Genomic DNA, 14,166 nt, shown 5'->3' on the forward strand with positions numbered 1-14,166 from the left:
GCTGTTAGAAATCTACTCCCCCAGGAGAGAGGCTGGCCCTTAAATGTATCAAGCATCTAACCCAATGTCTGTTGCATCATTGAAGGAGTAACACAATTGATCACTGAAGAAATGTTATCTCCAAAACTAGAGAACACTGAGATCTGGATTTAATTGCCTGTGGTTGCCCAAATCTGTATTATAGTGGCCTTTTATACATTATCACACCTTTCTTAAAATGTATTCAAATGCAAACATTGACATGAAACCTTGTCTGACAACATAATACCCTCTCAGCACGAAGTACAAGTTCTGCACAGATGTGTGGATTTTGTGAGCTGCATTTTGGACTTGTTATAGACACGTAGCCATTATCATCAGAGTTTGTAATCTGATAAAATATAATGAATGACCTAATTGTAGTCACCTCTTTTCTCTCTTCCACCACATTTCTTAAAAATGGGTCAAAGTCAGTAGGTTTTTTCTGCCTCCAGTTTATTAACTTGAGTGTTCGTTTCCTGCATATACCAAATTTGCTAAATAAAAGGGATAAGATATGGAATAAAGGGGGGAAAAGTCACTGTTGTTGCTCCAGAGGTTAGGAACGTCTGTCTCCCTCCTACACACTAGAAATACTCACCTTCCAATTCCAGAAAAGAGGTTTGTTGTTTTGTTTATTTTGTTTTGCTTTGTTTTGTTTTATAAGTAGAGTGAACATTCCTTTCTTCTTATAGGTGGAATGGTTGAAAAATGAGGAGCCCATTGACTCTGAGCAAGATGAAAACATTGATACGAGGGCTGACCACAACCTCATCATCAGGCAGGCACGCCTCTCCGACTCTGGCAATTACACGTGCATGGCGGCCAACATCGTGGCCAAGAGGAGGAGCCTATCAGCCACAGTGGTGGTTTATGGTAAGACCAGCCCAAAGGCCAGGAATGGATAGGGAGGATGGAAAGCAAAGTAGAGGGATTTCACTGTTTAGAGCTGAAAGGACATCAGGGGTCAGCCACTACTGTGCTCTCTGCTGCCTCTCCCATTTGGTAGGTGAGAACACATCCCTATTGCTGTCTCTGTGTTCGCTCTTATCTTCCGTAAGGGATATCCATGAGCTAATGACATTACCAATCCCTCTCTTTTAAAAATAAGCTTAGAAGTTTGCTTTCTCCCCTTGTGTTTATATCTGAAAAGAATCGAAGTGGGCCGCTTCTGCCTCCCACCCCTCCCAAACCCAGCATCCACCCCCCAGCCTCCCCAGACCTGCTGTGGGCAGTTCCTCTCCCGGCATAGGAAATCCACCAAAAACAAACACTACTCTTTACTGAATGTCTCAGGTATTATATTAAAAAAAAAAAAAAAAAAAAAAACTTCCCAGCTATTTACGTAAAGGCATTCACCTCCACAATAGAAAAGCCCTGGGATTTAGTTTTGAAGCATTTTAAGTAATAGAAATTCAAATGCTGATATTTTCTGTCTGTACTCTAGACTTTCAAGTGCTTGAGAGATATGTTGATGAATTCATCCTATTTTTCCTAATTCCCCACAAAGAACATTCTGTGTCCCTCTTGTGTCAGAGGAGTAGACTGAGGGACAGAGATGAGGTGAGCCCCGCTGTTGCTCATGACAGAGCGGCCAGTGTGGGTCTGCAGGCTCTCTTGGTCCCTGGATGCCAAACTCACAACACTGTGGCACAGTGTCTAGCACATAGTAGGCAATCAGTAAAAACCTCTCTCCTTTTTTTCTCCCCTCCCCATTTCTCTCTCTCAGTGAATGGAGGCTGGTCTTCCTGGACAGAGTGGTCAGCCTGCAATGTTCGCTGTGGTAGAGGATGGCAGAAACGTTCCCGGACCTGCACCAACCCAGCTCCTCTCAATGGTGGGGCCTTTTGTGAGGGAATGTCAGTGCAGAAAATAACGTGCACTTCTCTTTGTCCCGGTGAGATATGTGTAGATTCCCTTTTCCCTTCTTATCCGCCAACACGATTAAGCTGGTGTGAAGCACTGAACATAACCTTCCTTCCCAAAGTTATCCTCTCCCACGCTCCCAGAATGCAGCCTTTGTCCAAAGTGCTAATGTGGAACTTACTATAATAGCAAGAACGTGGGTGAAATACCTCCACTGGGAGGCATATATATATATATATATATATATATATATATATTTTTTTTTTTTTTTTAATGCTTAGATGATCCTGGACACTCACCATCAATAAGCCTTCATGCTCCGAAGTATCTCTTGACCAGCTGTGTTGGGTCAGGCTCAGCCAGCACCTCCTTTCCCTAGGTTCTCCTGTGTGGTGGCACAGTCACTAGCAGGGATTGAGTTGTCTGTGAGCACAAAATAGGTAGTAGAAATTTGACCCTTTATCATCAGTTACCAATCAACTCACCTTATCAGCTTTGTATTTATTTGCGGTAAAACCAGCAGAGACTGTACAGTATCACAGAGTTTTTAGTTTACATCTGGCCTATGTTTGCCTTCCTTCCTGAATAGAGACTTCCATTACCAAATATGGCTTTTATAAGCTCTTTCGTTCACCTCTTCCTGGCTCTAACCCAATTTATACAATGAGGACTAGATGAGATGGGAGATGACTTTCTTTATGGAAAGCATATCCTCCCACTGAGAAATAAATTGATCCTAGGCCTCACGAGCATTATAAAACATTAACTCCAAGGATGCTGGACTAGAGCCTCGGGTCTTTAAGATTTCAGATCTAGTTCCACTGAAAGCTAACTGAGACTCTCACCAACAGCTTATTCCTGGAGTTCTGTTCTAAACTCCTATTCAGTCAACATTTATTGAGTGCTTACTATGTGCCAGGTACTGTGCAAGATACTTTTATAAATGTAATGTCATTTAACTCTGTGTTGTGAGTTTTCTTATCCCCCACTTGACAGAAATAGTGAAGTAAGTCAAAGGGATTGTTCAGGGGCCAATAAGTGAACATAATCAAGACAAGTTCTCAGACATTTTGCTTTCAAGTTCAGTTTTTGATTTTTTTTTTGTACCCTATTCTTGACTAATTGCTCTCGATTAAAAATTGCATGATCTTAACCCACATAAGCATGGTTGAACTATTCCTAGGAGGAAACGGGACAATTGCCTCAAACAGCTGCCATTATCTCTAGGGTCAATTTTTAGTGGAATTAAAATCAGTTTGTTCGTTTCTACGTACAGCAGCAATCCATGACCCATGAAATTCTATTTATGTAAGTCCTGGTATCTTGGGGCTTGACTGACCTGTTTTACTTTAATACTGTCAATATATATAGGTTTAACTTTTTTATTGTTTAGGGCTTTTAGGGCTTAAAGATAGTTTATTCTACTGTCTAGTTCTAAACTGTCAACCCACAAGGAAGTGGTGATTACCAGTGGTTACTGCACATACTTTATCCGTCCATCTAAGAGGCACTTGGGCAGGAAAGACTGGGAATGGAATGGGTAATGACGTCATTAGCCAACCCAAGAGCACTGATAATGTGAATGCTTGCCTAAATTCAGTAACAAGGGAATCATGGAAAGAAGATAAACACTTTATTTTGTTTTAAGTGGTGGTGGTGATTTCCTTAAAATCCAGCTTTAAGAACAACAGCAGTCCTGGGGTGAGTCTCCTGACAGGTGCCCAATTTATTCTAATGGGGCTTCCTTTTGTTTCCCTTGAAGTGGATGGGAGCTGGGAAGTATGGAGCGAATGGTCAGTCTGCAGTCCAGAGTGTGAGCATTTGCGGATCCGGGAGTGCACGGCCCCGCCCCCGAGAAACGGGGGCAAATTCTGTGAAGGGCTCAGCCAGGAATCTGAAAACTGCACAGATGGTCTCTGCATTCTAGGTAACACCTTCTGCTTCACATCTTCAGTGTTTGTCCACAATATGAAAGGAAACGTGGTGACCATTCATTTGCTTAAATATGTTAGCAGAAAGCAAAGTCATTTGCCAAGAGCAAAAAGGAAATGAGTGAAAAGAGTAGAAACATAGACACATTTGTAGTAGAGACAGGGTCATTTTAAATATTTTCTCCATGGTACGTCCATAAACGTGTGTACTTATTATTAATCGAACCAGTAACATTCTCAGAGAACTGATTTATGAAAATGTTTACATTTATCTTTTAGATTAGCAATTCTTTTAGTACCTACATTTTTAAGTTTGATGAAATTCTGTTACTGATCACCATATGCGTTCATTTCTTCCAAGAGTTCCACAGCACTATAGAGCATTTATAATATATATACATATATATTATATGTATGTTCATATATAAAGGGGTGTGTGTGTGTATATGTAATATATAATTTTTTAGAATATATTTTAATTGCGTCTTGTCCTTTTGGCTAAGTTCAAATGTAGAATATATTTTAATAATCTCCAGAGACCACGGTTCTATGGCATAGGACATGTGTTGTGACTATTTATTACCTTTCAAACAGAGGGGAAAAAATGACACTTAAAGAGATGGATGGCTTTGCATAAAAATAGAATGCTGAGTTCAAAACTCCCAAGCCTTTGCTTGGTTCCTGAGGTTATCCTATTACTATCTCCAAGTGAGAGTCGGCCTGGGTAAGAAAGTATGGGAAGATCCGGTCATCACATAGACAGGTTTTAAACTGGTGCTGTCCCTTACTAGCTTTGTGACTTGGAACAAGTCACCTAACTGCTTACCTTCTCTATGGAAGTACTGAAAACTTGGTTACTGTCAAGACTAAATGAGAAAAGAATATACATGAGGATTTTATGGCACACAGTAAGTGCTGAGTAAATATTAATGCCTTTTTCATTTGCCTACTCAGATGAGCTAAGGTGTAATGGTTTTCCTGAGGTCCTTAAAAAACAAAAGATTCAGGACACACGTATTCTCTGGAACTAAGTAGCCATCTTGGAAAACAGCCACCGAAAACAGTGTAGCTTAGTACTTTGTCATCTTTTCAGGGATATGTTGTGTTGCTTCTTATTTGGAAACATGACAGTATGAAGGGGATACTTATGTTGGGTTTCTTTTTCTGCATCACTGGATAGCTTGGAAAGCAAGCATATTCAAACATGCTTTTGTATTTTCGCAGTAAATCTGGATGGTTAAAACATTAGTTAACAGGATAATACATTGAAGTGACCACTTACTGATAGCCCATAGCCTTCATTTTCTCAATGCAAGAGCTGAGGACCTTAAAGGTGTCAGATTTACCACAGAGACTGTGACAGAAGACAATCTCGCCACCAGTTTCTCTGGTGGCAGGGCCTTGCTCTCTAATATTCCAGCCATCTGCCTTCCTCAGACTGCCTTCTCTCTTCCAAAATATAAAGAAACTTAACACAAACAATAGCATAAAGTTTAAGGAAATGTGTTTTTGATCATCCTTGATACATTTTTCTGAAATACACCTTTGAGGTGTGACTTTTTTTTTAACATAGAGCCTTATATTTTATACAATCTTGGCTGTGTCCTAAAGAACCATTGAAAATATAACTATTTGGCTACTGGCTGGGTTTTAGATGGTCATAATAATAATCTTCTCTATTCATCATCAGTTGGACTTGTACCTGGAGAAAATCTGAGGCCTATCAGGTTTTAGGCATAGTTGACTAAAATTTCGGTTTTAGAGATACCGATTGAAGAAGACAGACAATGATTAGCCCTTAAGATAAGAAAAAATGATCATATATGTGAATGTTATGTATTCACGTGTGTATTGTGGTACATAGGCATTTGTATTTGAGTTAGAGTTCTGTTTTGGGCATAAAGGAATCCCCAGCACTGAAGGTATACTGGTCAGCCTAGACCTCAGGTCTAAAATTGGGAGAGTTGTTTTAAGGTTTGTGTGTGTATGTATGTATGTGTATATATATATATATATAGCTCATGTGATTATGAAAGCCAACAAGTCCAAAATCTTTAGAGCCCAGTGCCTCTGTTCAAAGATTGTTTGGCAGGAGTATTCTCTTACTCAGGGGACAGTTATGCCTGAAACTGCTTGGATGAGACCCACTCATATCATGGAGGATACTCTGCTCTTCTCAGTCTGCCAGTTTAAACATTGGTTTCATCTGAAAACACTCACAGAATGACTTTCAGCCAAATATATGGGTACCTGATGACCTCGTTGAGTTGACACATAGAATTAATCACCACAGATGCATATGTACTTGTGAAGATCCAAAGCTTAGCTCTTTCCCTAGAACTAGCCATGGTCATGGTTCAGGCAGTCGTTTTAAGCCGTTTGTTAGTAAACTGAATGAACCTCTCTGTGGCTCCTGGCCATGTATGGTTTTCGTCACACATGTGTGGTGCAGTGGGTATTTGGTATCCATTTTTCTATTCTGGAAATAAAATAAAGGACAAAGAGGTTTGGAATATGAACAGCACTGGAGCCAAGATCTGTTAAATCCCTCCATGAATTTGAAATGCTATGTGAGCCTGTCCTCTCTATTCACTCCTCTGTTTCCTTTTCTACTGAAGCATGGTTTTTCTAGCATCCTTGGCCTCCATAGTAGGCGTATTGAGATGTCTGTCAGACATGATCAGAGACCCTTGATGGCAACAGTGACTCAGCTTTCTGAGGAGAAAAGAGTGAAGCCTCTGAAATCATGGAGGTGAATGAGGTCTGTTTTTACACTGGTGGGAAAGGGGAGTATTTATAAGAGCCCAACAGCAGAACATGTTCTGCCCTTTTAGACAGAGAGCGGCTACCAATATCAACAGAAATGAATTACATTTTACCATCTCTGCAGGAAGCAATGAACAGCAGTCTGGTTAAACGGTGCCAACATCACTGCACTTGTCACTGGTACTCTGCCAAAGTGCTCTTGCTAAAACTAGCTGTATCAGGACAGTGCTCCAATGAAGGCTGGGTTTGATCAAAATAGCACTGGGCGACAGCTTTATGGGAACAAGAGCTTTGTGAAGGATCTAGGTCATGTTATAATTTGGGAATTTCCATCCGCATTTTTTTCCCTTGTATGCCAAATGTGACCCTGAAGCAATTCCTCAGTTCCTAACTTCTTTTGGAGGTTGAACAATGACATTCCTTGACTCTCGGATGACCTACAAGTCTTAGATTTTATCTAACTGTGAACAGAATAGCTAGATTTCCTTGGTTGTCTCCTAGAGTTGGAGCAGCAAGCTCTGAATGATCGCTTTACTATTTGGTGTGATTGTTGCTTGGTCAGTTGTGACTGGAGCAGAGAATCTGAATGTTCCACTATCACCCATGGCCACACCTAAATGCTCTCCCCAAGAAAATAAATGCCCCAAGACTAGTGAGAATAAGATTAGGCAGTCTTTGCCAATAACCGTCCAAGGATTTAAATTACAACCTAAACTAATCATCCAATGCTTTTTACTCTAGGACACTTATCTACCCAAAGGATAATTATGTGGTATGACTGTCAAGAAACTTCTCTAAGCTTAAAAACCAGAATCAGGTAGTTTTCTGACCACTGCCCTTTCTGCTTGCTATGAACCTGGCAGCTTCTATCCTCTGAGGATCACAGCCTGAGGTCAATAACAGGTGCATGCCTCGTTGATAAGAACAGAAGAATGAAATTGGTGGGGTGGTAAGCTTGAACCTGAGGAATAAGAGAAGCCCGCTCCTTCTCCTTTTATTCTAGCAGATATAAAACTAAGAACTATGAAAAAATTAAAAAATTAAAACTAAGGGCTGTGTTTGAGAAGATTAAATCAGCCTGCTTCAGAGGGGATTAGTACCTAGATGTGTCATGAGACTGAAGCCAGAGAAATGCCACAGGGGTCTGAAGGAGAGGAAATCTTTAAGGCTGAACTACCTGATAGCTAATCCATCCTTCTTGTCAAGATGTAAGATAGATCAGTTCAACATCCACAGTTCAAAAACCAAAATATCCGTTGAATGCTGGTTTGGTTTCATTTCTGATGGGTATATTGAAAAGAGAAGTTTGAATAGGCAGTTGGGAAACTAAATCAAGGGTAAAGACATCTATACAATAGCCAGTTTAAGTCAACATCCCCAAGCTACATCTAATAATCTAACCACATTGTCTATTGAATGATCTACTTAAATGACCTAAAGGAAACACCTGAAAAGGTGAGCCTGTAATTACATCAAAGTAAAGGTTGCATTGGTAAGCATTTTCTCTTGGACCATTCTAAGTTTCATTGTTCTCCATTACAGTGATTACCTGGGTCCCTTCCCTGTCTTTCGTAGGGCGCCAAAGAAGAGAATTTTAAATCTGGGTTAGCCCAATGCATCTGAAACAACCCTTTCTGCTAGTGGTTTACAGAATACCCACTTTGTACAGAGGGTTATAAAGGGCAGGTTTCCATTTACCAGAGCAAAATCCATCCTTTCCTTTCTTTGGGTACAGGAGTTAGGAATACCTGCTTGACGCGTTCTTCGACATTTTCTTGGGTAAGTCCCTATTTCAGAGCCAGCTGTACTGCACAAATGCTTAATTACAGCATAAACTCTGCCTAGCAAAATGAAAAAGGCACCAGCCGGAGAGCATGCTAGTGCAAAGCATTCTTAACTTGTCACGCAGTTACTCCTGCTTGCTAATTCCCCCAAGTAGTTTTAATATTAAAAACCCATTTCCATTCCATTTATAGTACATCGTAGGTCCTCCTTTTTCCACCAAGATTTTTCCTAGAAATACCCAACCACCGCCTTCCTGTACAAAGTTGACTAATGCTGAGTAGCTTCCTGGATGCTGCATAGCAAAAATGGATATAATATTGCAGACCCACAGGAATAATAAGAATGTAGATTTGGACACATATGGTGTCATTAGTAGCTCAACAACAATCTCTCCCCCATGCCCCAATAAACACTTTCCCATTATGGGACCCAATCAGAAAGCCTGTGAGTAACAGGCTTTAATGAGACAGAGTGGAGTGGCTCATGACTAAAGTTTCCATTGTGCTTAATTAAAAAAGAAAATAAAGCAGAGAGATCTCAATACGCCTGCGTTTAAGTGAAAGCATTTTTTTAATTCTCCAAGGCTAAACCTGTCATTTTTGTGCCATGCCCTGAGCGGAATGGAGCATAAAGAGGAAAAAGAATAAACCATATTCAACACATTACCATAAAATCTCTTCCCTTTGTCATCCACCCACTATAGACTTCTCTACTTTTAGCCTTGTTAATAAAAAGAAAAACACATCGGATCGTTTTTTGAACATAATCCTCCTTCCAAGTAAGGACTGGCTTTCATCTATCCGGTCTTTGATAGACGTGTATTTTATAAGTTATTGAAAACCTATGGCCCTCCTTATCAACTGGCTCTGAAACACTTAGGATGCCTTTTCATATCCAGCAAATTCTTCTTTCACCACCTTCTCTTTACTTCCTCATAGACCTGTGTGCTCTACCTACATTGTCATGACAGATGAACCTTGGGAAGAATTCCTTTCTCAGCTCATTGAAATCAAAGCAATTATTGTGCGCATCTCTGTCTTCCATCCACTGTTTCCTATTCCTATCCACTCCCCACCCACATATTTCAATATGTCCTTTTACACTAGCCTTACATTCTTTTGGTGGAATTGGACAGAAAGTGCTAAGTCGTGCTTCAGAAACATGATCTCTGGAAGACTGTTTATCTCAGGCATATCTTGTTAACTGTGTTCATTTTATGAGCAGAATTGAAATAAAACACCTCCACTGTAAATAGGAAGGGCTGTAAAATTAAATTTGGGCAGCTGGAGAGCAGGACACGTTACCTCCTGATCATATTACTTAGATTGGAAAAAACAAAAACCCAAGAAAAGTAAACAAATAAGAACAGATCCCCATGACAATGTGAACTCGAGTGAGCCCATTAGAAAGCTTTAAAACATTACTTAAGGAAAAGAAACGTCAGCCATAGAGCTAGAGAGTTGGTGAGAACACATGTCTGTTACAAAGAAGAGAGAAAAATTTTGTAGATGCCATACCCAGAAAGCACATGGAAAGCATCATTTGGAAGGTACAGAAGTTGAGTTCAAGGGTGGGGTTGGCTAGCCCAGGATAAACCTTACTAGATCTAGCATTCACAGCAAAGACTGACTAGCTCTCGAAGGTCTCTGTGATTCTGAGTTGAATCTGGTTATTATCACTCTGTTTTAAAGATTATTTATTTAATTTTAAGAGAGAGAGAGAGCAAGGAAGGGATAGAGGAGAGAGAGAATCCCAAGCAGACTCTGTGCAGAGCCTGACATGGGGCTCAAATTCACAAACAGTGAGATCATGGCCTGAGCCAAAACCAAGAGTCGGACTCTTAACCAGCTGAGCCACCCAGGCACTCCTGGTTATTCTATTTGTGAAAGATTCAAAATGGACCTGAACCTAGAAATGAATGCGCTGGGCCTAGAGGATTCGAACATTCATCCCATAGATGAAGAATCAAGTTCTGGGGTCAGATTGCTTGAGTTTGAATTGTATTTGCAATTCCTTGACCAAGTTCCTTAACTTCTCTAATCCTAAATTTATTCATCTATAAAACAAAAGTTCTAATAGTGCCTATTAGAAAGGGTATTTTATAAGGAGGAAGAGAGTTAATCCATGCAAGGCATTTAGCATCTGTAGTAATACTCCATTTGTGCAAATATCGTGTACGTGTGTGTGAATGTGTATGTTCTAGTAAAGGGATTCTTATGGCAGAAAAAGTATATTTTCCATATTCTGCAAAGTATTGACACTGTGACCCTTTAGATATTTTCTTAAAACACTTCCTAATGTATCTTACCATGAAAATGTTTAAGAGACACAAATTTTGTTCCTTGTACCAGCCAGGTCTGGTTAAGAGTTGTTGTAAAACAATTTAAGAATCAGGATGATTCTTAAAATTTGTGTCAAACCAAAGTTTCAGAATCCTTTCTCAGAACCTCTGAGTGGCTGGACAAATAGCTCTTGATCTTCCAGTCACCCTTGCATGTGGGATTTGGTCCCACAGGAGACAGGAAATTTATGAGGTCCCAGCCAGTTCTAAAAATTGTATGATTCTCACCACTAATTAAAAATCACCCATGGGGAAGGCCCCAGAGAGGGACGTGGATGATCCCCAAGGGAGACCATCAGTCCTCACAATACTGACTCCAGGGTTACATAGGGTTTATTATATAGGGTATGATATAGAGGTTTCCTTCATGTTATAAAATACACGTTCTGACCACCTCATCATAAAGTGAATTTTTATGAAGCAAGTCCTCATTTTTCCAACACAAATTCAAAACTTCTTTTTCTCTGGAAAAAAATCCAACATACACATTATTCAATTGTACAACAACCTACAGATTCCAGTATTCCCCCCATCTGTTGCCAGTCATTCTGTATTAATGATATTTGTCCTGTCTGGCACTTCCCTGATTTTACATTCCCTCATCTGAAAATGAGCAATTTTGCCATATTTTTCCATATTTAAAAAAATGCTTAATAGATTCGGTTGTCAGTAACTATGAATATCCGAGATCCTTTTTGGAAGTTCCCCCAAATTAGGTTTTCTGTCATGTAAAACAAACTATGTCCATTTCGTTGGTTCTGAGAAAACAGATTCTGCATTTGCAGTATATCTAATCAGGATTCAACAGTACACAACCCTGGGTAAGAAATATTAGTCTAGACTAGAGAAAGATTTAATGCCTGAGATCATAGAGTGGTCCAACTATAAAAGAAATGGCAAGAACCCAATCAAGAAAGTGATTTAAAACTGAGTAAAGAATTCAACAGCCTCTGGGGTGTACTGAGCAAAGTGAATTAATAGAGAGGAAACCTCTTTGTGTTGATCCTACCTTTTCTCCTTTAATTACAAATGGATGTGTTTCTTCAAGATCCTGGGGAAAGTCAGTACCTAAAATGAAGACAGTAACATCATCAATAGACATCAACATCACCGTGGCCTTCCCCTTTCTCCAGACATGTAAGATCTGACTTTGTGTACATGTATTTGGCAGAGGACAGTGTTAGTGCTCAGTGGAATGGAAAATTGCCATGATCATTTAGAAAGAGATCATGGGGGTAGTGAAAAGGGTCTGAACCAGGAATCAGGAGTCCTGGGTCTTAATTCAGGTGTTTCATTAACTAATAACACTTGACCTTGAGCAAATGCCTCCAGATTCTGTTCCTGGTCTGTTTATATACATTAAAAAGAACAGGTTGGGCAGGATGATTTATAGATTTCATTCCTCTAAAAAAATTATGAAATTATTATTTTATTTCTTAAATGTAGTTTACTTATATATGTATATGCATATATATATTTTATAGGTTATTTTGAATAACAGTTAATATGTATACATGTAAACTATGAAAATAATACCTCTGATATGTCAATGCTTTCAGATATTTGCTTTTAAGCCAGTTTTGAGGAGCAATTTTAATTTGGCCACACCTAAAATTAACCATTTAAACAATAATGCAGCATGAGGAGGTACAACTTTTAGATTAAAAAACCCATAAAACTATGCTAGTCTGACCTAGGAAATGAATCATACATTAGGCCTCTAGAATTCCATTTCAATCCCTTCCTTGAGAAACTATATTATCCTAGGAACTTATACAGACTATAGGAAATTTATGGACCCTGATTTTGTAATCAACAAAAACATGGATAAGTATTCAACAAATACTAATTAAGTATCTACTATATTCCATTTACGCTTCTAGGGACTGAGAATAGGTAGAAAACACAGATATAGACTCTACGTGCTAATAGCTCAATCTATAATGATAGTAAATGTATGGGCAGCATAGGGACTGATGAAGCTTTAAAAAATCTAGAAGTTCAAAGCGTTCATCACAATTTCTCTTTAAGCAATTAAAAAAAACTTTCAAGTTTTATTACCTTAAGTAATTTCTACACCCAGCATGAGGCTAGAACTCACAACCCTCAGATCGAGAGTTGTAAGCTCTTCCAACTGGGCCAGCCAGGTGCCCCTCTTTAAGTCATTTTTTAAAGGCGAGATTGATATCTTTTGTATATCAGTCTATTTTCTTAGCAGTTGTAAACAGTCATTATAATACCCACCCTCCTGAATCTCACTATCCCTACGCATTCTTTACCCAGACTTTCCTATGATCCAGCAACAGAAGGGACAATTCTGGACACAGCAGAAGTCACCATAACCCTGTGTCAAGACTAGCATGTCCATTGTAGAAGGCTGTTACTTTTTTTTCTTAGATTTTCTTTTTTTTTTTTAAGTTTATTTTGAGAGAGACAGAGACAGAGCACATGCGCAAGTGGGGGAGGGGTAGAGAGAAAGGGAGGCACAGGATCTGAAGCAGGCTGTGTGCTGACAGCAGAGAGTCTGATGCAGGCTCCAACTCACAAACCATGAGATCATGACCTGAGCAGAAGTCAGATGTTTAACCAGCTGAGTCAGCCAGGTACCCCAGACCAGTTGTTATATATTTTTAAAAAATTTTTTTTATTTATTTCTGAGAGACAGAGAGAGAGAGAAAGCAAGGGAGGGGCAGAAAGTGGGAGACACAGAATCCAAAGCAGGCTCCAGGCTCTGAGCTGTCAGCACAGAGCCCAGTGTGGAGCTCGAATGCACAAACTGTGAGATCGTGACCTAAGCTGAAGTCAGATGCTTAACCAACCGTGCCACCCAGGTACCCCCACCTATTTTTTAAATGTTTTATTTATTTTTGAGAGAGAGAGAGAGAGAGAAAGAGGAAAGTTGTTTTTAAAGAATTTGTGTAAAGAACTCGTACCTTAAAGTAAAGAAAGAAATCCTCTGGACATTAGCCAATAAATGACTTACTTAAGCTTACATTGTTTAGATTTGAATGTGTACGTATTTCTATTGTGGTTGGAAGGGAGGGAATGAAGGCAAATTAATTTATTGGATAAAAAAAGGAGTTTAATAGACATCTTCCTTTGGAGCAGAGCTAGAAACATTGCATTTTATCACTTTGAGACCAATTTCTGATAAAGTCTTTGTGGACCTGTACTTAAAAGTGTTTGCAGTGGCACAAAAGAATGGATAGAACTTTGTACAGAGATGGTATGGATTCTAGAAATTCAAATGATTTAGCCCAAAAATGAAGTATGCAAATGTTCCTCATGAACATGGTCATTATAGACACTTGTCTCAGTTTATGAAATGCAAAGGACATTCCTATAAAAAGACCTAGGATATGAAAGGAGGGCACACCAATCATGTGCCGTGACTGAGGGGCAATTCTGGAAGGTCATTGTCATGAGAAGCGACACCCATAAGCTTTCTGTTGTAGGAAC

The 14,166-nt window shown here is 39.4% G+C and overlaps 1 protein-coding gene across 1 annotated transcript in view; it reads left to right on the forward strand.

Moving 5' to 3' along the window:
- The window catches only part of UNC5D (unc-5 netrin receptor D), a 443,483-nt gene that overhangs the window by 320,866 nt on the left and 108,451 nt on the right, over positions 1 to 14,166 (forward strand). Inside the window, exons 5-7 of the mRNA XM_029950188.1 lie at positions 714 to 894; positions 1,748 to 1,915; positions 3,647 to 3,811. Coding sequence (XP_029806048.1) covers positions 714 to 894; positions 1,748 to 1,915; positions 3,647 to 3,811 — 514 coding nt within the window. The remainder of the gene's footprint in view (positions 1 to 713; positions 895 to 1,747; positions 1,916 to 3,646; positions 3,812 to 14,166) is intronic.

Source organism: Suricata suricatta, chromosome 1 (assembly GCF_006229205.1).
Source record: "Suricata suricatta isolate VVHF042 chromosome 1, meerkat_22Aug2017_6uvM2_HiC, whole genome shotgun sequence".
Classification (NCBI taxonomy): Eukaryota; Metazoa; Chordata; class Mammalia; order Carnivora; family Herpestidae; genus Suricata; species Suricata suricatta.